Source organism: Perca flavescens, chromosome 17 (assembly GCF_004354835.1).
Source record: "Perca flavescens isolate YP-PL-M2 chromosome 17, PFLA_1.0, whole genome shotgun sequence".
Taxonomy (NCBI): Eukaryota; Metazoa; Chordata; class Actinopteri; order Perciformes; family Percidae; genus Perca; species Perca flavescens.
The window spans coordinates 28,656,173-28,678,654 of NC_041347.1; the positions used below are offsets into that span (position 1 = coordinate 28,656,173).

A 22,482-nucleotide genomic window follows, 5' to 3' on the forward strand; every position below is an offset into this window, starting at 1 on the left:
GACGAGAGGACATTTGGGGGAGTTAGAGGAGTGAATTTGGGGTAGTTCATTAGAGGGAGGAGATATTTTAAGAAGTCAAAATGTAGGTTTTTCGAGTTGGTGACATGTTGTGGTTAAGAGTGAGGTGATAATGCTGTGATGTCATTGTCTTTTTCAGCTTTGTTCGACTGTTTTCATCAGACAGGAAGAGAGTAGAGACTGCCCTGGAGAACTGCAGACTGCCCTACGGACGGGTAAACGCTGCACAGAAGTTTGGGTTATTCTAAGTGGCAGTGAATAGTAGACGTACATGAGAGTTTATAGTTTACATGTGTCATGAATACATGCTTTGAAAAACTGTGGCCTTCCCTTTTGGATAACTACAGTATATATAAGACACACACATTCTTTTTTTTCAACTTTATCCCTCTTTTTTCCCCCTCCGTTTTCTATTTTTCTGTTGAGGCTTTTATCTGATGCTTTTTGTCCAGAATTACTCACAGTGCACGGAGGGCTTGGAATGAGCTCAAATATCTGGGTCATCAAGTTTCGAAAGCAACCAGTGAAAAGAAGTAAAGTCCCTGTTCACACTGAATCTCACATTTAATATTCCTGTGAGCACAGAAAGCGTCTTTTTAATGGAGAAGAGTTGGGGAAATAAATCAAAGATGAGGAGGAAATGTTTGATTATTTACAAGGTTTAAAAAAAAAAAAAAACTCTCTTTCAGTAAGTAGGAAGAGGATAAAACACAGGGAGGTGCTGGAAGCTGATACAGTGTTTTTGACACCAACAGTTCCGCTGTTTGCTAATTCATCACCATGTCCTATATATCTGACAGGGTGACAGTATCAAACTGGAGGACTTCACACTTGAAGTGTACAGGAGCTTTTTGGACTTTCTGTGTCCCCGTCCTGAGCTCAGCAACATCTTTAAACTACAGTAAGTATTTAGAACATCTCCTGATATACAGCTACAGTCGCTGACCCCTGATCAGCTCAAAGACTTGTTAATGTTAAACAAGCTTCTCTACTTTTTAAGTGTGTTCTCATTTCTTTCAGGCCAATTTCTTTGATATGGGAAGGATGATGAATAATGATTCATCTCCTGTCCCACTTGTACACAGAGGGGGATTAAAGAGAGAGGCTGTGTCTTTAACTTTGGAGTGTTAATCACAGTATTAGCTCTTATTGTGTTCAGCGAATTATTGTCATTATTGATTAATCAGTCGTTTAATTCCCATTCACTTGTCTATAAAATGTCAGAAAATGGGCCGGCCTCTAGCTCACCCAGTAAGAGCATGGGCGTCAGTTTGGTTTGAAATGCGCTTGGGACAGAGACGCATTCGGAGGTGCATTTTCAGAAGTGCTGGGCACAATGACGCATTGATTTTTTTTTCTCTCTTTCTCGCAGGTCATGTTTTGAAAGACGCTGTCCTGTAGCTTACTAATATAAATGAATAAAAATGTATACACCCGCTCCTCCCCCAACCTAGAATGTATCCCATTGTTACAGTTGTTGCAGTGTTGTGAACAGAGAAGCGTGTAGCCAGCGCAGCAGCGGAACAAGCCCGCCCTGTGGGGATAGAGATTTTTGTGGATTTGTTGGCATCAAGAATTATGAACTTTATTTTTATTTAAACTCAATTGAGCTTGAGGTTTTCAAAAAAAATGGTGAGTACAAAATAACTCATGACGAAATCTGATAGGTACGCGTACTAGAGATGGCCCGATACCATTTTTTGCCTCCCGAATACCGATTCCGATACCTGAACTTGCGTATCAGCCAATACCGAGTACCGATCCGATACCAGTGTGTCATATATTTTATTATGTTTTAACAGCTGTATACTACTATCTCTGTATTGATGTGATATGATTTCTATCTTTGTTGTCGGTCTGACTCAGGTTAAACTCTTTGTGAAACATGAACAAAAACAGAACATTCTTTTACTATCTAGTTTGACAGTCAGTTATAATGGAAAAAGAACCTAAATAAACTACTTTAACGTAGATTTTCTTTAGGGCTTTATTACGTGGTATCGGATCGGTGCATAAACTCCAGTACTTCCCGATACCGATACAAGCGTTTAAGGCAGTATCGGAGCTGATACCGATACTGGTATCGGACCATCTCTACCGCGTACCCACCGTCCCCACCGAAATCGACGCCTATGAGTAAGAGTGTTCGCCCCATGTAGGCTGAGTCCTTTGCAGCGGCGCAGGTTTGAATCTGGCCTGCTGCCCTTTGCTGCATGTCCTCCTCTATCTCTCTCCCCCTTTGCGGTCTATCCGCTGTCACTACACAATAAAGGGAAAAGCCCCAAAAACATAATCTTAAAAAATAAGTCAGAAAATATGTTTTCATGAGCTAAATCTTCATCTTCCACTCCATCTTCCATCATTTTGTCTGAACAACAGTTAAAAAAAACTGAGATTTTTTGAAAAACTGCAAGTCCTGCAAATAATTGTAGATTGAAGATTGTTTTTAATTCAATCAGAATTTTTTCTCTAGGGTAATGAAATAGGTTTTTTAATTTATTGAAACACGTGTATCAGCTTCATTTTACTTAACTTTAAACTCAATTTGAGTTCATGTACTTTAGTAGAGTAGACACAGTTATGTGAATATAACGTGGACATATTGCAACTGTATTGGACCTGATATATTTCACCACTTTTTAAGGATCGTGTGAGATGTTTTGAGGATGTGCAGACATCCTGTAGTGCCCTGTAACGTCCGTCCTGACCCCGTTCTGTTCTGCAGAGGATGGGATGACAACATGCTGTCACTCGATCAGATGACCGAGTTCATTAACAACAAGCAGAGAGACCCGAGGCTGAATGAAATCCTCTACCCGCCTCTCCGTCCTGCACAGACACACTCTCTGATGGAGCGGTACCAATATGACCAGACACAGTTGAAGCAAGGTACGCACACACACACACACACACACACACACACACACACACTGGAGGATATTTGGTATTTTTCCACTGCGTTCCTAAATAGCTTAAGATGCCGTTAGCTAGTCAGCTGCATTTGTTAACAACATGTACTTTTGTATGTGCGCATGGGTGGTTACCAAAATACTCTTCCTACCCACCCACATATCCACAGAGTTTAAACTGCTAAATTAAGCACTTGATGTGTTCACATTTGTCTGGATTCTGCTTGAAGAAAATCTGGCACCTTCATCAAATCCAGCACCACCTCTTGCATGATCTGTGAGATAGAGTAGAGAGATTTGTGCATACATACAGTATGAAGTCAAAATCAAGCTGTTATTTTTAGGCAAACTGTCTTGCGACAAATCTGGTTTCGGAAATGCCATTTAGTTTTAATTTAGACAGTAAAATGGCGTGTCAAGATTCACTGCTTTTCAGTAAATCTCCCCAATATGATTTCACTGTCAAAAAAAAGGACAAGCGTTGATGAAAATGTTAGGCATAAAGAGTGTGCAGAAAATCCACATCATTTCTCATTTGTTCAAACAGCAGGAAGTACGTTTTTTATCTCTAATATGTACCAAGTGGGTTTATGTAATATAGTCATAAAGGTGGATTTAGAAGGAAATGTTTTTTTAGATATTAGGACATGTTGGGTATGGCTGAACTTTTCTGTCAAGCGTAATAGGCTACATTTTCAGATCTAAAATATTAGAAACCAAGAAGATGTTAAGATAGAGTCTTAAAGAGACACTGCAGGGTGCATCAAATATTTATAATGAAGAAATGTGTTTCTCACTTTTATGTCCTTAAATATATCTGTGTGTGTGTGTGTGTGTGTGTGTGTGTGTGTGTGTGTGTGTGTGTGTGTGTGTGTGTGTGTGTGTTGCGTAGGAGTTATCTCTCTCCAGGCGTTCTCCAGTTATATCTCCAGTGACGAGAACGGAATCATCCCACCAGAAAAACTGGATCAGTCTGAAGACATGAGCTTCCCCCTGTCTCACTACATCATCAACTCATCCCATAATACATACCTGACAGGTACGCATGCACACACGCACGCACAAACATACACACACACACACTACCAGTAGTGAATCATTACTGTGCATTAAAACATTGATGCAGTCAATGGCTGTCAGGACACAACAACAAACTCAAGGATGTAAAGGTGTGAGGGGATGGTTGTTGACATCCATCCAAGAAAATGAACTTTGGGCAACAAAAACGCAGTCTGGATTGTGATGTTAGTGCTTAGCTATTAATTAATTTAGTACATTTTAAACGTTTAGAATGTTTTATTTGTTGTGACTCACACCAACAAATCTAAAAATCTCCAAACAAGATGAATTGAATTCTAGAGCTCTTTCACACTGGCTGCGTGGCGCGTCCGTTTTTATTTCGGCTCCCATGTTAACAGGTCCGAGCTTGGACACTGCCTGCTTGACACGCACGTCTCAGGCGTGAAAACGTGTGCCTGCTAGAAATAGAACCAACGGCTATTTTTCACGCAACACGCAAGCGTGTTGAAAGCTTTTCCATTCAAAATAGAATAGGAAAAGATGTTTATATGTCATTTTGACATGAATACGTATTGATAAATGACATTTTGATGTTTGAAAGTCTCTAGGTTTTGACATAAATGCAGATATAAATGTAATTTAAAAAAGTAATAATAAATAACTATCGATTTTGAAATATTGCACCTGTCAAAAACAGAACGAAATATTCTGTAGCCTATTTTGCCGTCAATACTGCCAACGTTGTCTTTGCTGTAATTAAATCAATATATATTTATGCTTAACAAGAAGTATACTACTGCTTGAGTGCAGTTTATCAATGGGAAACATACATGTGTACAGACAAGGCTAGCAGCAGCAGCGCCACGTCAGACACGTTTCTGGTGTGAAAGGATCAAAAAATCCACGCAGCCGCCACGCAACTGACACACAACTGAAAAGCCACACTCACACTACGCAGGCAGTGTGTAAGCGGCCTAAAGCAGAGGGAACATAAGGCTCCACTCTGTCAGCCATTATAGTTCTTCAGAGTGACACTGAACTCAACATCTCAGAAAATCACCTCCACTAAACACCTGATGGGCATTTGTAGCAGTTAGAAAGGGAGTCTTTCTGGTGCGACCTGATAGCTGAGTGCTTAGGGCGCAGATGTCCTGAGCAGTGAGTCCCCAGTTCAATTCCTGGCTCGACGGACCCTTTGCTGCATGACATTCCCCTACTCTCTTTTCACACACACACATCACCTGCCTCTCTTTACTATCAACTAAAAGCATACAATCATTCCCAAAAAATCCTGATGCATTAAAGTGCTTAATCGCTGTAGTTGAATCTGACATAATGTCTAACTTGTGTTTCAGCGGGCCAGCTGGCGGGGAGCTCCTCGGTGGAGATGTACCGGCAGGTTCTTCTGGCTGGATGCCGCTGTGTGGAGTTAGATGTGTGGAAAGGACGAACTGCTGAGGAGGAACCTGTCATCACACACGGGTTCACCATGACATCGGAAATCCCTTTTAAGGTGAGTGTGCACGTTGTAGTTAAGCTTCCTGTTAATATGTAGTCATAGGGTAGCTAGACAGTGTACCAACAGCCAGTGGTTTCTAACCTTTTTGCCTATTTAATCTCTCACAACAAAGCAGGGAAGTTGGGACCCATTTATCACATTTCAGTTGCCTATGACTCGTTAGCAGTTCCACCAAAGAGTGATTTCTACTCTAAACTTGTCATATGATCGGTGGTTGTACTAAGGGAGCTAAGAGGGGCACTCTGGGGCCCTATGGATTTAAGGCTCCAGGGATCTTGGTCTCTCCTGTCAATTCTAATAAACTGCCCTAAACAAAACATTACAAAAATGACTTATTGTCTACAAACCTCGTAGGGCATCTGGCACAGGTCTTCTAATTGTTCCCAGGGCCACTTTGTATTGGATGTGCTCACAAATGAGTATTGTTTAAAGGCAGACTGAAAACACTCCTTTTCTCCTGGAGATTTGATTAGTTCTGTGGGGTTTTTTTGTGTGTGGAATATGCTTTGCTTGGCTTTCCCTTGCTTACTACTTTTCTTGGTACCGATGTCATTTTTTTTTTTTTATTTCCCAGGAAGTGATTGAAGCTATTGCAGAGTGCGCCTTCAAGACCTCACCTTTCCCCGTCATACTCTCCTTTGAAAACCACGTTGACTCGTGAGAACCTCTGTCATTATTTATTTGTTGATTTATGTGTTGATTGATCTGTATGGATGGTTTATAATGTAGATGTTTATCTATCTATCTATCTATCTATCTATCTATCTATCTATCTATCTATCTATCTATATATATGTATATATATCTTTCTATCTATCAGTTTGAAGCAGCAGGCGAAAATGGCTGAATATTGTCAATCTATTTTTGGAGAAGCGCTGTTGATTGACCCTCTGGAAAAATACCCTGTAAGTAGGCTAACGCACACACACACACACACACACACACACACACACACACACACACACACACACACACACACACACACACACACACACACACACACACACACACACACACACACACACCCCACAATTGTGCTGTGATCTCCATTGTGTGTGTGTTTGTAGCTGGAGGCGGGTGTCCCCCTGCCCAGTCCTCAGGAGCTGATGGGAAAAATTCTCATCAAGAACAAGAAATCCCACAAACCCTCCAATAACACAGACACCAAAAGACTGGCAGACCAACCTGCCAATCAGAGCAACGACCCAGTGTCTCCTAGCAACAACACAGGAGGTAAGACACAAAGACAAAAGGACTTTTTTTCAGCCTAGAAATCCATGTGAAATGTGTTCAGCTGTGACACACTGACAGTCTTTTTTTTTTTTTATCAAAACACAAAACAGCCTGTAATGACCGTTGCTTTCTCAGGCTACAATATCTGCATATGGCTGGAGAATATTAATACCAAAGAGTATTCAGGCTTTAATTTAGTAGCACTGATGTCAAGATTTTTGTTGGTACTGTTTCCAAATGCTGCAGACATATGTCCTCACAAATATGAGTCACCACCAAATTAGCTTCAGTTTGAAAAAAGGTACAATGATGGCGCTGTAGCTCCAGCGCTGCCACCGATGATTGGTTTATAGAGATTCAAACAGCCAAGTTTATTTTTACATATTTATTGAACAAACCGCAAGGAGAAAAAGACAAAACGGATTTGGAGAAAAGAGGGCAAAATGTGACAAATATCACAAGTTTATTTTAAATAGTTTGCATGAACATGGCTGTTACAGAGTTTATATGACTTGTAGCTTATACAAATGTGTGTTCAATTGAAGTCAAAACGTGATAGTTATCGCACAAAATTCTGTTCATATTTACTGGATTCAGAGTCTCCTTAAAAGCCCCTTCGTCAGAGGACACTACACATTGTTTAAAAAAAAAAAAACATTTTCATCACGACTTTGGCCAAAGGGACAAATCTGCTCCTCCTCACACTGGGGTCTTTGGGTTTTTTTTCTGCACCTCATCAGGGATGTCTCAGGGATGTAATGAGCAGGACATCCCAGAAGAGCTCAGAAGCTCAGAACAGCAATTAAACACCAGTGCAAGGGGAAATCAGAGAGCTGTATTGACACGTCTGATGTGCAAATCCTGAAAACAGCTCTGGGACTGAGAGCCCAGACGTACACAAAGAAAGTAGCCGTGCTGAAGTACATACTCATACGCTGGCCGTGAACCTTTAGTCAGTGAATGCCTGAGTGGGCTGAATAATCACCTGCAGAGAAGTTGTTTACAAATCTACAGGCATCTGTTTGGTTTATAATCTGATATTTTGTGTGTTTTCTACTTGAAATCGTAGCACAGATTTTGTGCCTAGTTTGTCGTGCATTACTCCAATATTTGTGGTGGGTAATTTATTTTTGGTTTGATTGTAATGTATGCCAAAAGCAAAACTATGTCATTCTTGCATACTGACAGATTGAAAGTGTCATACATTTCTACAAAGGACACTTGAAAACAAGGGATCAACCAGTTATTTTCCAAGGGGGTAAGCGAGCGTCTGGCAAGCGTAGCTCCTATGGCGCCATTTTGATGCTAACAAGCACTCACCCACCGTTCCATTCCATTGACTCCCATTCATTTTGATGTCACTTGGACAGCGAATAACGTTACATCTGAAGCGTTTAAAGACTCTATTTGTCCATTTTTTATTTCTAAAGAAACACGATAATGTATAAAAGGCTCCATTACCTTGTATCTCACGTTATGGCTCCGTAGCAGACGTTTTTGTAAAAATAGGCTAACGATTGTGTCATAACCACACGACTAACTGTCGCATAGTAGAGGAATTACCGTATAGTACAGGAGAAGCTCGCAGGCAGTTTGGACTTACATGAGCTGTTTAAGTTTAATTACTAATGTTAACTAGCATGTTAGTTAGCAATAATTAGCCTGTGCTTATGTTATCTCCTTACATATACCTACGCTCTCCGTCTCTGTAAGACTGGGAATGACTGTAGCGACTTTAGAGCGCAGAAAATCGTAGCTGTGCCAAGATTTCTCTTGGCACAGCTACCAGAAGACTTACAACTTTCAGTCAGGTTGCAAACGTCACATCTACATCGTCTCTCTCTGTTGGAGGCTGCGCAGTAACTCTCAGCGCTCACCGGAAAACTGCTTCTAATATCCTTCACTGGTCTCCGTCCAGAGCAACGGGATCTGTTGGTCCATTTCCCCCATAGAATGTTTTTTTTTTTTCCAACCCAGATTCAGGACTTGTCACCAGCGTTAAGGTTACTCTCATTAAACTGAAGTGTTTGTATGACGGTGTTGTATGTGACGTGAGAATACAAACCTTGTAATCCGACGTGTAATCAGTTACGTCGCGTACACAGTGTCAGCTGAACACACAGGGTCACGTTTTATACTGGTGTTTGATATTTGGAAGAAAAAAGAGGAAGAAGGAGTGAAGAGACGATGAGGATGAAGACTTGTTTAACTTTAATTTTAACAGAGATGGAGGCTGAGAGTGAGGAAGATGATGATGATGAAGATGATGATGGTAAAAAGGTCAGTGGTGACATCACACAAAGCTGAGGGGCGGTCGCCCTCACTGCTGTCGCCATTTGTTAACGTTTACAAGTGTTGTTTTTTCCCATTGTTTTGTTGTTTATTATTTATGCCATTGTCTTTGTTTATCTTGTTACATAATCTAAATGTTACTGTTGTTAACGTTGCTTTTTTTTGTCGTTTGTGCTGTCATTGTTTATTCTGAATGTGTACTGTTGTTGCTTTTGCTGTTTTCTTATCCTTAGTGGTCAGAGGCTGTAGCCATACAAGCAATGAAGGCTAACTGTTTACTGGTTTTATTAAACAATACTCCAGCAATCATTGCTCTCCTATATAATTGTCACACTCGTGATAAATTGCTGCAGATATCGTCTTTTTTTATTCTGTGCATTCTTCTTCCTTGTCAATACCTGTAGCCTACATTACCCACAATGCAACTTGACCGCAGACAGTTAGGTCGGAGGTTCGGTTGCGTTATTATGCTAGTAGGGGCTAATGTACCTTCAAGCAATTTAAAGCTGATGAGCGGGCACAGAGGTCTGAGGTAAGCTTACTTCTTTCTAACTCCACACCCCCAGATTTATTTCATTATTCAAAGTCTCCAGCCCCACCGACGCTGGCTCAAGTGACACCTGAGGCAATTTATCCAACAAGTCCTCCATACAACAATATAACTCATTTATTCCTACCCTCTAAAATGACCAGTAGGAGCATTTCATAAATTGCCGCCTCTAGCGGTGGCAGGAAATACACCACAGTAGTGTTCTCTGCGCTGGCCGTTCCATTAGTTTTCCTACGGGGAATTACCACTGAGCGCTGCGCTCAAAGTTCAAATTATTCCAACTTTGACGTTGCCGCTGACCTTTCAAGACCAATTAAAAAGAACCAATTCCAGAACGTATACCTGCTCTGCGCCCTACCTTTCGGTTTTACCGCGGATCATGTGTAGGCGGCTTTACACTTTGTCGCCTTACTTCCTACTTTGCTCCTGTCATAATTACTATGGCAACTAGAGGTTAGCGCCGCTATACATGTAAATATGAGTCTTAAAGCTATAGTGCACAGTTTCTGTCTCCCCCTTGAGGAATTCTAAGTAATGACAACAACACTGTCGGCACATCCACATGATACAAGCCTTCCCCTCCTCCACACAGTTGCTAGTAACCAAGGAGGACACGGAGGATTAAAAATACATGATGGACTCTTCAGGAGAGGTAATTATCTTTCCTCGATTTTCTGCGCTCTAAAGTCGCCAAACGACAGCAGTTTCTGAACATAGCCATACTGAGAAATACAGAGAGTTTTGTGGAGCTGATAGTCTTAATTAGCAAGTTATTTGGCAATCGCTTGAATGTAACGGACGTCCATTAATATCAAAAAGTTACACGCTGAAGCTGTAATTGCTGCTTAAACAAACGACTTATGTGAGTGTTTTTCAGGGGAGGACAGTCTTAATTTATCAGATTATGTGCAGCTGCCTCTGAAGACACAAAAGGCTTTATACAATTTATTTTCCCAACTACAGACCTCCACAAAAACAGATCTTCATGTGTAAAACAGGCAGAGTTCCCCTTTAAAGGTCCAATGTGTGGGAATATCTCCCATCTAGCGTTGAGATCATATATCACAATCAACTCTTTCACGCCACGCAGTTCAAACTACGTATTACAGCTACGGTAGCCTTCACGCTTTTTTCTGATGACGCCGGTCTCTTGCTCTTTTTATAATTTTTCTTTTTCCTTCTTCAAACTTGCCGGGGCCGGGAAGCTACGATACCCATTAGCAGCATTAGCAGCACCTGTGAGTTTATCACGTGACAGCAAAAACGTGAAAGGCGGAGCAGTATGTCTTGTATGTCCCTTACCGGCTAACCTATTTCCAGATGGCATATGAATATGGAGCGTCTACCCCAGTTCATGCAAATGCAAATGTAAAATTTCAAGCCAAGAGGAATACTTGGAATTGATGCTGGTGGTAAATATTCACAAAAAAGGACAAGTTTGTGAACGGGCAACACAGATTTTGATAATGAACAACTAAACACGTTACACACTGGACCTTTACGTTTATCTTCACAAACATTTGGGGGAACAAGAAGAAACACAATCTGGTAAAACAAATAAGCAAACTCCTGATAAAAATGTTGAAACACAATTCGCTATAGAGAACTGAAGAGAAGAATGAACAAAAAAAAATGCAAACAATAACAAGAAAACTAGGCCTGCTGTGAGGTCAGTTATGAGAGGTTAGTGTGTTTGCACGTGTGTGTGTGTATTTGTTTAAAAAAGTGTACATGGATGTCTTGTAGAAATTGGTTTGCTGTTTACTCTTGTTGTTACGTTTGTTTTACTGCGACCACCGCGCACGAGCATAAACAGTTATGGAGCTCTCATGAGGTCACATTTGCACGCGCCAGCTCGGCTGCGGCTACTGAAAAAAGGCCTTTAGAGTACAGGATTGGAACAATAACAACTGTGCATCCGTTGAACCTGTTCCCTCCCAGCATTTCCCCATTTCATGCTGCCGTCAGACCTTAACACCACTGATTTCAATATGTGAATCTTTCCTCTAAAACTTTATTCCCGTTGTCATTTCATTCAGGGCTCAGCAGAGCGAGAGGCAGTGGCTACAGAGGAAATGTCAACTCTGGTCAACTATGTCCAGCCAACCAAGTTCAACTCCTTTGAAGCCTCCAAGAGTAAGAAAAGCAGCTCCAAACCCAACACGTTGACATTCTGATACACACTCTCATTGTTTTATATATTTCTCTCTCTCTGTAAGACAGTTCTTGGAACAGTACTCCCCCAAATCCTTCAATTTCATTTCATGCCTCAGCTCTATCTGCACAAGGATTAACATTTCATGTCTTGAGGATAATCTCTGATAAAAAAATTCTCTGTGATGAATCTCTTTGTTTCTTGAAATAACAAATGCGCTCTGATCTAATCTGAAGTGTAATTTTGACGTTTATCATGTTATAACACAAAGTTTGGGTCCACAGAAGCATAAAAAAGACTGAAATGTAGAAAGTTATCGGAATTATTATCTGAAGATGATGTGAGAATCATGTTGAAACCAATTTAATTGCTGAAAAATGTCTGTTTGTAGAGGCAGCCCGCTGTTACCACATGTCGTCTTTTGTGGAGACCAAAGCTTTGGAGCATCTCACAAAGTCACCAGTGGAGTTTGTGGAGTATCCTTGGCAACAGTTACTGCAGCTACCCCCCACCATGGCAACTGCATCTATTCTTTGTGTCCCACTTCCTCTTTTTGATGCTTTGTTTGTATAAACCTTCAAACATCTGTCTTAGTCTCTACAGTAAGTTACTGTCTTACCTGTATCTCTCTATATAAACCAGTGTGCACCAGGTTTAATTAGAATTGGGTTCCGAAACCCATACTGCCCACATTGGCACCGGTTCCTAAATGACCGGTATCTACCGGACCGAATGACAAACGCAGATTTCAATTCAATTCAAACTACTTTATTTATCCCAAAAGGGAAATTCCATTTCCAGCAGTCTTCAGAACCCAAGAACAAAAACATCTACACATAAACGCATACACAACAGACAGCAGATTGTCAGAAACAAAATACAAGGGACGAGCAGCGAGTGTACACCGCCCTGTTTGAGGCGAGAAATGACCAAACAAGTTGAAGACACCTCAGGAAAACAAAACAGGATGCTCGTTCCAGAGACTATTGTCTAGATGTAAAAGTCGGATAACAGACGGAATAAAGGACTTTGAATAGCGGTTTGTTTTCCTGAGTGGTGCCACTTAAATGCCATGTGCTGCTCCCTGGTGCTCAGAAACAGACGTTACAGACAACAGAAGCCTCACTGCACGTGACGGAAGTTAACACTACACTTGGCAGCAGGTTACTTTAGCCTACCATTAGCTAGTAGCTGGCTTAAACACGGTTAAAATGCTGAAAATTAAACGATCTAACGTGTGGCTGTATTTCACTGACAAAGATTCAAACACTGGGATGATTAAGAGTCTGCAGCTAAAGACACAGAGTAGACTGGCTGCACTTTTTGAGACACTTTGGCCACTGTTGTTGTCAGAAATGATGAATTTAAGTGCACCTTGTAATCTCATGGTGCATTTAAGTGCACCTCGAGAATCTCTAGCTGCTGTTTTAAAATACCATTCTGCCATCTATTGGTTATTCTTTCTGTTGTTTAAAAAAAATTGACTGGCCTTAGCAATTAACAAGCCGTTCTTTAGTCACCGACTGTCGTCTGGTGCTCTTCTTTTTTGTAAGTATCGGTTCGTTTAGGCACTGTTTTTAAAGTATAATTTTAACACCAGTATTGGAAAAAGCCCAAACGATACCCAACCCTAGGTATAATACATTTTACTTGAAAATATATGATGATGTAATAAGTGTAGTAACAAGTGTATTAGTAGTTGTAATTAGAGGCGCCGTAGTCGTAGCAGTTGCAGTAATATCTATACAAAAACATATTTTTATATATTTTGTTTTTTTGAGTTATGGTCTTTTGGTTTTGTACACGTGCGACTGGAAGATGTCTTGCTGTATTTTTTATCTTTGAAATACAGCAGTGTTTCGGCAAATGTTGAGCACAACATAATTGTTCTTAACCTTACATTAACCAGATATAATAAATCTCAGTTGAGTCGTATCTATCCGAAAGGAACCAGAGTCGACTCATCCAACTTCATGCCTCAACTCTTTTGGAACGCTGGCTGTCAACTCGTGGCTCTCAACTACCAAACTATAGGTGAGTGGGAATGTCAACATTTTATGCAACAGAGACGTGATGCTCAACCTGTTTTGGCTTGTGACCCTTTAAATCAAAGCTTCTTAAAGGTTGCATGTATCTCTAGATTGTAACCACAGTGTGATTCTCCCTTCACAGATTGGTTTATTTGATCAGTTGTAGAGGGATACATATCTAAAATGATCCACTAACTCACAAGAAAAGAAGACACATTTGCATTTCATTTCAAACCTTCATTTAAGACTGGGGTAATCAATCAAGGGAGTACATCATTTTCAATGATGCCAAGACATCAGACAAACAATCAATAAGCAAACCAGTTCAATTAAAAATACACTCAGTAAACAGTTACAGGCCGATAGTGGACGTTATTAAGTACTGTCTTAAAGCGTGCAAGTGATATGAAAGTATTCCCTTTTAGGTCAAGTTGCAAGAGATTTAATGAGTCTGCTGCACTTACACTTACTAAAAGCAGTCTTTCCAAGTTCAGACTTGGCACGAGGCACCTGAAGAACCAGCCGGTCACTGGAGCGAGTTAAAAGTGGACCATGGTTCCAGTGCAACACAGATTTAATATATGATGGTAATTTTCCGACCAGGGCTTTAAAGCTATACAGATACCAGAGGATATAGTGGTGAGTATTTTCGCTATCACCGGTAATATTAAAAGAAAGCTTATCAACGTGTCACCTAACAGAGTAATGCAGGGGGCATTTTAATGTTACCTCTGTTGTCCTCAAAATAGGAACACAAGACTCTCATGGATGATTCAATGCTAAAAGTGTTATATTCTGGCCAGTGGTTATACATATTTATATTATAATATATTATAAACACATAGTAGTTAACAAAGCTAACATAGTTAGTTAGATAGACCCAAAATGCATCCAAAATCTCAAAGTTAATTGATTGAAGCTGAGAATATATGTCATTAATTCAAAGCTTCAAAGCTCTATAGATTGTAAGGTGATATGGCAAAAGACTTCCAGGGAGGACCAAGAATCCTGGGAGGACTTTTAGGCTGCATTCCTCTCCTGCACTGAAATTACTTTTTTGTGTACATGTACTTTGTATATCTATGTGCAAATAAACTAAACTGAAATGTTTGTACTTTGTTGCCCTAAACATAATATGAGCTGTTTGTTTCAGATTTGTCCATGCAGCTGAATCTCTTCATGTTCGAGTACAACGGTCGGAGTGGCTACAGACTGAAGCCGGAGTTCATGAGACGGCCGGACAAACACTTTGACCCTTTCACAGAAAACACGGTGGATGGCATCGTAGCCAACACCCTCTCTGTGAAGGTACAACTGCAGTACTTTCTTTTTTATTAAAGCCTCTACATATATATGTACTGTAGATACGCATTGCTTTATAGCAATGTTCCCTGACACATGTTTGAATCTGTCTGTTTATGTCTCCGCGCTCGGTAGGTGATTTCAGGCCAGTTCCTGACTGAGCGGCGGGTGGGTGTGTATGTGGAGGTGGACATGTTTGGACTTCCTGCAGACACCAGGAGGAAAGCGCTGAAGACCAAAACCTCCCAGAACAACAACGCCATCAACCCAGTGTGGGACGAAGAGCCGATTGTCTTCAAAAAGGTGAGACGCGGCAGAGAGACAGGAGGGACGGACTGTAATCCTGTACCACCTCTGTCCAAGCTGTCTGTTAATGGTGGGACTTCATCTCTGACAGGTGATTCTTCCAACTCTGGCCTCTCTGAGAATCGCTGCTTTTGAGGAAGGAGGGAAGTTTATTGGTCATCGGATTATTCCAGTGTCTGCCATAAGACCAGGTAGTTACTTTAGTCACGTGTATCCTTAACTTTTTCTCTGTCTACTGTGAAACTTTGAATTGGTCATCTGTCAGATGTTGGTTTTGGTTTTTTTGATATCTTTAGTGCAAATGGCTTGCTGCTGTCGTATCCCGGAGATCCAGTCAGTGTGGTGTCTTCATTTTTTCTCTATTTATTAAAAATAATTGGCCTTTTCTTGTGTAAATGCAGCACTATGCCAGAAAATGATTGTTTAAAAACTTTCCTGAACTGAAATTATGATAAAGTACTATTGTATTATGTCAAAAAAGAAGTATTGAGTAGCACAATGGAAATGTCTTTAAATGCAAATTCCTCCAACTTGAAAGATTATTACATGCAAACTTCATTTTCTTTTGCCTTTAATGGCTGCGTAGACTGTAAATCCACTAATGTATTTGTAACATTATTCAGAAACTGCCGGTCCTTCCTACTTACCTTACCTTCTGGCTCCCACTGTTTTAAAACCCATTTAAAACAGTTTGCAGAGACATGCTGCTGGTTTGAAAAATGTCATTCACCACTTAGAATGATATTCTTTGTCTTGTGATTTTGTCCTTACATGAATGTTCATGACTGATGTTTGGTGTGAACTCAACTGCACATCTCTCTATTTTCTAACTTTCTTGCCAGATTCCTACATTATTGTTCACCCTAAATAACTCAAATGATGTAATATTCGACTCTGTGTTGGTAAATGTTTCCTTTAGGTTATCGTTACATCAGCTTGAGGAATGAGAAAAACCAGTCTCTGATTCTACCAGCTGTGTTCGTCTACATCGAGGTCAAAGATTACGTCCCAGACACCTTTGCCGGTACGACTTTCTGTCAAGTCACACTTCTCCCCACTTTCTCCCAACACTTCGGTCTTTAATGGCCCCTTTCCGTGATTTAAAATTGTCTTTATTCAAACAAAACAAAACATGGTGCGACGTAAACAGTTAAGACATTAAATAATGTGAAAAAAGGACATTTAAAGCCTCCAAGAGATTTGCTGCAGATTCATGTAAGTATGATTTTTTGCAGGATGATGTTGCAGCATCGCCAAAAGAAATCTAAATGTCAAATGTGCAGGTTGCTGTGAAATGTATTGAGCACATTCATGCTCCCCAGCTCCCCCACCACAGGAGGAATAACAATGCACAGAAGATAGACTTCTCACAGGTTTCCTGAGCGTTTAGGTCACCTGTTTGGACCGTGACGTATACACAGAATTCTAATAGGTATCCTGGGCACATTTATGATCTCAATAGAACACACTTTTCCTGATTTTGATGACTCTATCCTAGATATCAGCATCAAGGGAGACTTTAGACCCGTGGTGAAAGAAGTACTTAAATCTTTGTTACAAGTAAAAGCCCTGCATTCAACATTCTACTTGAGTAAAAGTACAAAAGTATTAGCATCAAAATATACATTAAGTCCCAAAACTAAAAGTAGTTGTTATGCAGAATGGCCCATTTTAGAAAAAAATATGTTATATTACTGGATAATAATGTGTTAATGTGTTCATAACTTTAATGTTGCAGCTGGTAAAGGTGGAGATCATTTAATGACTTTATATACTGCTGGGTGGCTTGTGAAGTTTAATGTTTTACCTTATCTTTTATATTTATTTGTAGATTATATTCTGTATTATTAAAGTGATGGTTCGGAGTAATTTACCCTAGGGTCCTTTGCACCATGACCTCGAGCCAAACACCCCCCCAGAAGCTTTTTTCACCTGGGTCTAACATTGGGCGAGTTAGCGTAGAGTAGCGTTAGCCGCTGAATAGCTTAGCGCAGGGGCTAATGGACCCACGTTTGTATCTCTTAAATGACCCCACTAATAATGCCCGAAATTATACCAAAGGTCTACACTAGTATATATAGGTTATGCACTCATAAAACGATGGATTGGAAAGTTTGTAAGTACACCAGAAGTGTATGTAAATAACACTTGCCTGCTGGCTTCTGCTCTCTGCTGTTGTTGTTGTTGCTGTGAGACGAGTGCTTAGGGCTGTCTACAAATTACAACACCGAAAAGAGATGCAACAAAAATATTTTTTAATTGAAGTTATTTTTTAAAGTAAGTGCTGTAATATAACTAGCAGGAGACAAGTAATAATTGAGGTAAGTTTGGAGACATTACCTTATTTAATCATTAAATTAATAAATATTTTTGTTGTATCTCTTTTCGGTGTAGTAATTTGTAGACGTCCCTAAGCACTCGTCTAACTGCAGGTAGCAGCAGCAGCTGCAGCAACAGAGAGCAGAAGAGAGCAGGCAAGTGTTCATAAACTTCTGGTGTACTTACAAACTTTCCAATCCATCGTTTTATGAGTGCATAACCTATTTGTACTAGTGTAGACCTTTGGTATCATTTCGGGCATTATTAGTGGGGTAACTTACGAGATACAAATGTGGGTCCATTAGCCCCTGCGCTAAGCTATTCAGCAGCTAACGCTACTCTACGCTAACTCGCCCAATGTTAGACCCAGGTGAAAAAAGCTTCTGGGGGGATGTTTGGCTCGAGGTCATGGTGCAAAGGACCCTAGGGTAAATTACTCCAAACCATCACTTTAATTCAATCTGCTAAGTAACTAAGGTTATCAAATAAATGTGGTGGCGTAAAAAGGACAATATTTGCCTCTGAAATGTAGTGAAGTAGAAGGATAAAGTAGCAGAAAATTAAGTAAAGTACAAGTACCTCAAAATTGCATTTTAAGGTGCACTATGAGTTCCTGCATGGTTTCAGCGCAATTTCATATTTGTCTCAAATCGTAGAAATCTCTCCATCTCTCCTTGATCTGCTAGCTGCCTGTCCCCTGAATACACTGTGAAAAAGGGGTGGGGGTTAGTGACAGTCAGTTATGGCGTTTTTCCATTACATGGTACCTGCTCGACTCGCCTCAACTCTACTCGACTCTACTCGCCTCGACTCGCTGTGCTTCCGTTTTCCATTGCAGATTTTAGTATCGCCTCAGCGTGACTGGTCGTCATAGCGACTGCCGTGGGCGTGGCTTAGTAGCTTGCTTTTCCCATTGACATATCCCCGCATATCCCCGACTCATTTCCTGGTTCTCCGTCTCCGTAAACAACATGATATCAAAGAGATAGTTAACGTTTACTGCTTCAGGTTTCCCACCGTGGTCACATATATATGACTCTAGAGTCGCTACTCGCTGCGGAGATAATCACCGTCACTTTCTCACTTCTCCCTCGCTCACTAGCTCCCCACACACACACATACGGAGACTCGACACACACACACATCACACATGCACACACCAGCGCACCAGTATAACCATCAGGCCACTTGTATGCTACGGAGAAAGCTCCGCGTGGAGCCGCCGGCAGCAAAAAAACACCGCTGGCTAAACTATTTAAAAATGTCGTCTGTCGCTAGCAACGCAGTGATCAGTGACGATTCTTTCCGACCAATCAGCAGCCTGCAGGGTTTCACGTCACCTTCTCGGCTCGCCTCAGCTCGCTTGGAACCTCGACTGAGGAGGTACTAAAAAAAGTATCTGTTAGCAGGTACCAGGTACTTTTTTTCGTAATGGAAAACCAAAAAAGTCGAGTAGAGTCGAGGCGAGGCGAGCAGGTACCATGTAATGGAAAAGCGCCATTAGTCATGACAGTTACGGAAACATGGGGGGAGGGTTGAGCTTGCTCTGTTTTGTTTGGAATTAACTTGGAACGTCAACAGATGTGACGTCATGCAGGAACTCATAGTGCACCTTTAAGTGTGGTACTCAGTTACCTTTTACCACTACTTCAGACTTTATACTTTCAGTCTCTCAGTTTTTTAGCTACCATCTACAAACAGTTCAACTTCTGCATGCACTACAACTTGTACAAATGTATGTAGCCTAGCCTATCTATCTACTGTTTGTCAGTAAGTCCACGAGACTAGCTATGTCTTCTGACCCTCTGAAGCACAACTGGCAACTCTGTATTTATCTGTTTCTATATATTTCCTCTGTAGATGTTATAGAGGCTTTGTCCAACCCTATTCGATACGTCAACCTCCTGGAGCAGCGGTCCAAACAGCTGGCGGCTCTGACTCTGGAGGACGTGGAGGAGGACACACATACTGAGGTCTGTCCTCTTTCCGCTGTTTTTATGTTTCTGTCTTGAAAGCAGAACTCTAATTCTGGTTGATGTGGTTTTTTTAGGATGAGGCGGACAGCTGTGCAGAACGTAAGAACGATGTGAAATCAGCTCCTCTGGAGAACGGGCTCAGCCCCGCCCCTGGCCCTGCAGGCCACGCCCCCATGACGCCCAAAGCCTCCGCAGCCAATCAGCAAGCAGCTACCACAGGTAGCATCCACCTACAAACAAAGGCACTCATTCAGAGAATGTGTGAATAATTGTTGTTATTGATGTTGATTATGTCTTTTCTGCATTTTAGAAGCAGTCAAACCAGCAGCAAAGAGTGAAGATCTGGTTTTAAGTGTTTTGATAGGTCAGTATCTTCCTTTCTAATCATTTTTGGAAAAAACTATCCACATACCTTTTTATGGTGCATACAAATACTAAATTAATAATTATTGACATATTAATATATTTATGTATCATGTTTTCATGTTAAACATACATGTGGCACAGTGACTACTTAAGCTTGTGGATCTTACCTACAGGCCAGTAAGCCTATCATCAGTGTTGTGTAAATAATGATAATAAAAAAATCACAAATGGGCAGATTTATCTTTGCTAATAATATGTTGGATTCAGGTTTGTTTATATTTTCAGACATATTTTAACTTTTGGAAGAAAGAAAAAACTGTCAAGAAATTATCAAACAATAATTTGGTGGCCCCACTCGGTGGGACACAGTTAATATGTTCTAGTGTTACAATCCATTTATGTAATCAAAAATCCAAGTATTCTGCTTGTAGCATGATACAAGCCTTCCGTGAACGCGCTTCACCCTCAACCCTCCCCTACGCAGTTGCTAGTAGTAAAGGAGGACACGGAGGATTAAAAAACATGATGGACTCTTCAGAAGAGGTCATTATCTTCACTTGAGTTTCTGCGCGCGAAAGTCACCCGATGACACCAATTTCTAAACATAGCCATACTGAGTATAGATGGTTCGATACCATTTATTGATTCCCGATACCGATTCTGATACCTGAACTTGCGTATCGGCCGATACAGAGTTAGTTTTGACAGCTGTATACTACTATCCCTGTATGGATGTGATATTATCTCTATCTGTTGTCAGTCTGGCTCAGGTTAAACTCTTTGTGAAACATGAACAAACAAACAATGAATGCCACAGAACTTTCTTTCATTATCCAGTTTGACAGTCAGTTATAACGGAAAAAGAACATAAATAAACTACTTCAACGTAGATTTTCTTTAGGGCTTTATTACGTGGTATCAGATCGGTGCATAAACTCCAGTACTTCCCGATACCAGCGTTTTAGGCAGTATCGGAGGCACAGTATCGGAGGAACATCTCTAATACTGAGAGATACAGAGAGAGTTGTGTGGAGCTGATAGTCTTAATTAGCTTTCTAGCAACTCATTTGGCAATGGCTTGAATGTAATGGACGTTCATTAATATCAAAAACTTACGCACTAAAGCTTTAACCTTGTTGTCTTTCTATATCCATAAATAAACCAAACCAAAACCAAACAAGAGAGAGAGAAATACACCAGAGAAAGAATAAGCTTTATTAAACAATGTTGTGTGATCCCTTGTGGTAACAGATGTTCAAGTGTGCACCATAGAGAGTCTTCAGCAGTCAAAGGTTTACCAGAAGGAGCAGAGGCGTCAGTTTAAAGAGCTGAAGGAGTTAGTGAGGAGGCACCAGAAGAAAACCTCCGAGCTCCTCCGAGAGTTCAACAACAAGCACAAGAAGGTGGCCAGACAGTGCAGCAAGAGCAGGTACACACACATAAAGTCCTCTTCTCATCTTACTACTTTAATATCGAGCCAAACATATCATTTCATTGTCGCCTAACTAAAATTATCATTACCCCTCTCTTGTTCTGTGTGAAGTGAAATATACTTAATTATTGTAACGTCAAAGTCTAGAACTTATCAGTAGTCAAGAATGTTTTCTGTGTTTTGTATAATGCACATCGGTATTCATTTAAAAATGTGTATACGTTCATTAGGGCTTCGTGTTCGGACGGTGAGAAAGACGAGCGCCTCCAGCAGCTGAGAGATGAGCAAGAGCAGCAGCTTCTGGCTCTGAGGCAGGAACAGTACTACAGCCAGAAATATCTACAGAGAGAACATATTAAAACGGTAAACTTACTGCTACTGCTGACCCTAACCCTAGTCAATGTCTCTAAAGTTTTCGTTCTATCTATCTATCTATCTATCTATCTATATTTGGATGAACTAATTTAAAGCTCCCTTTCTGTTGCAGACAGGAAATAAAAAAAGACAATAAGTGTCTTTGAATGGTGGACGTAACACAATATAACAATACAAATAACAAAATAAAAGAAAAATGGATTATGTGCTCTCAAATTAGGTTATATGGTATGTTGTACATTTAGGATTTATAGTCAAGTTCCAAACCAACGGTCCAGGTTCTGCAGTAAATAGATCTACGTTGGCCAGGCCCTGTGTTACGTTGGCCAGGCATGCTTTGAACAATTTAAATGTGAACCAGTGTTTCTGTTTTCTCCAGCTGACAGAGCGACTGAGCAGTCTGGCTGAGGAGAGTCACAACAGCCAGATGAAGAAACTCAAAGACATCTGTGACAAGTGAGTTACAAATCTGGACATAGGCGTAATTTACAAATAATCAAAACTGGCCAGTGCAACAACCCCCCTCCCCCCCCCCAAATATCTAATTATAATTTCCTTAACATAATTAAAGAAATTTACACCAGAAATTGATGCAGAAAAGGCACAAATTGTTGCAGAAAAATTCACCAGAATGCAGGAAAATTAAGTGTAAAATTTCAGTGATCTGATTGTAGAACCCA

The 22,482-nt window shown here is 40.6% G+C and overlaps 1 protein-coding gene across 1 annotated transcript in view; it reads left to right on the forward strand.

Annotated features, from left to right (window-relative positions):
* The window catches only part of plcb1 (phospholipase C beta 1), a 32,331-nt gene that overhangs the window by 7,458 nt on the left and 2,391 nt on the right, over positions 1-22,482 (forward strand). Inside the window, 22 exon segments of the mRNA XM_028603184.1 lie at positions 158-233; positions 819-919; positions 2,744-2,907; positions 3,820-3,966; positions 5,303-5,460; positions 6,041-6,123; positions 6,287-6,371; positions 6,534-6,745; positions 8,874-8,979; positions 11,581-11,677; positions 12,088-12,172; positions 13,606-13,730; positions 14,880-15,034; positions 15,164-15,331; positions 15,426-15,525; positions 16,254-16,358; positions 19,514-19,626; positions 19,704-19,848; positions 19,940-19,993; positions 21,247-21,424; positions 21,658-21,790; positions 22,182-22,258. Coding sequence (XP_028458985.1) covers positions 158-233; positions 819-919; positions 2,744-2,907; positions 3,820-3,966; positions 5,303-5,460; positions 6,041-6,123; positions 6,287-6,371; positions 6,534-6,745; positions 8,874-8,979; positions 11,581-11,677; positions 12,088-12,172; positions 13,606-13,730; positions 14,880-15,034; positions 15,164-15,331; positions 15,426-15,525; positions 16,254-16,358; positions 19,514-19,626; positions 19,704-19,848; positions 19,940-19,993; positions 21,247-21,424; positions 21,658-21,790; positions 22,182-22,258 — 2,667 coding nt within the window.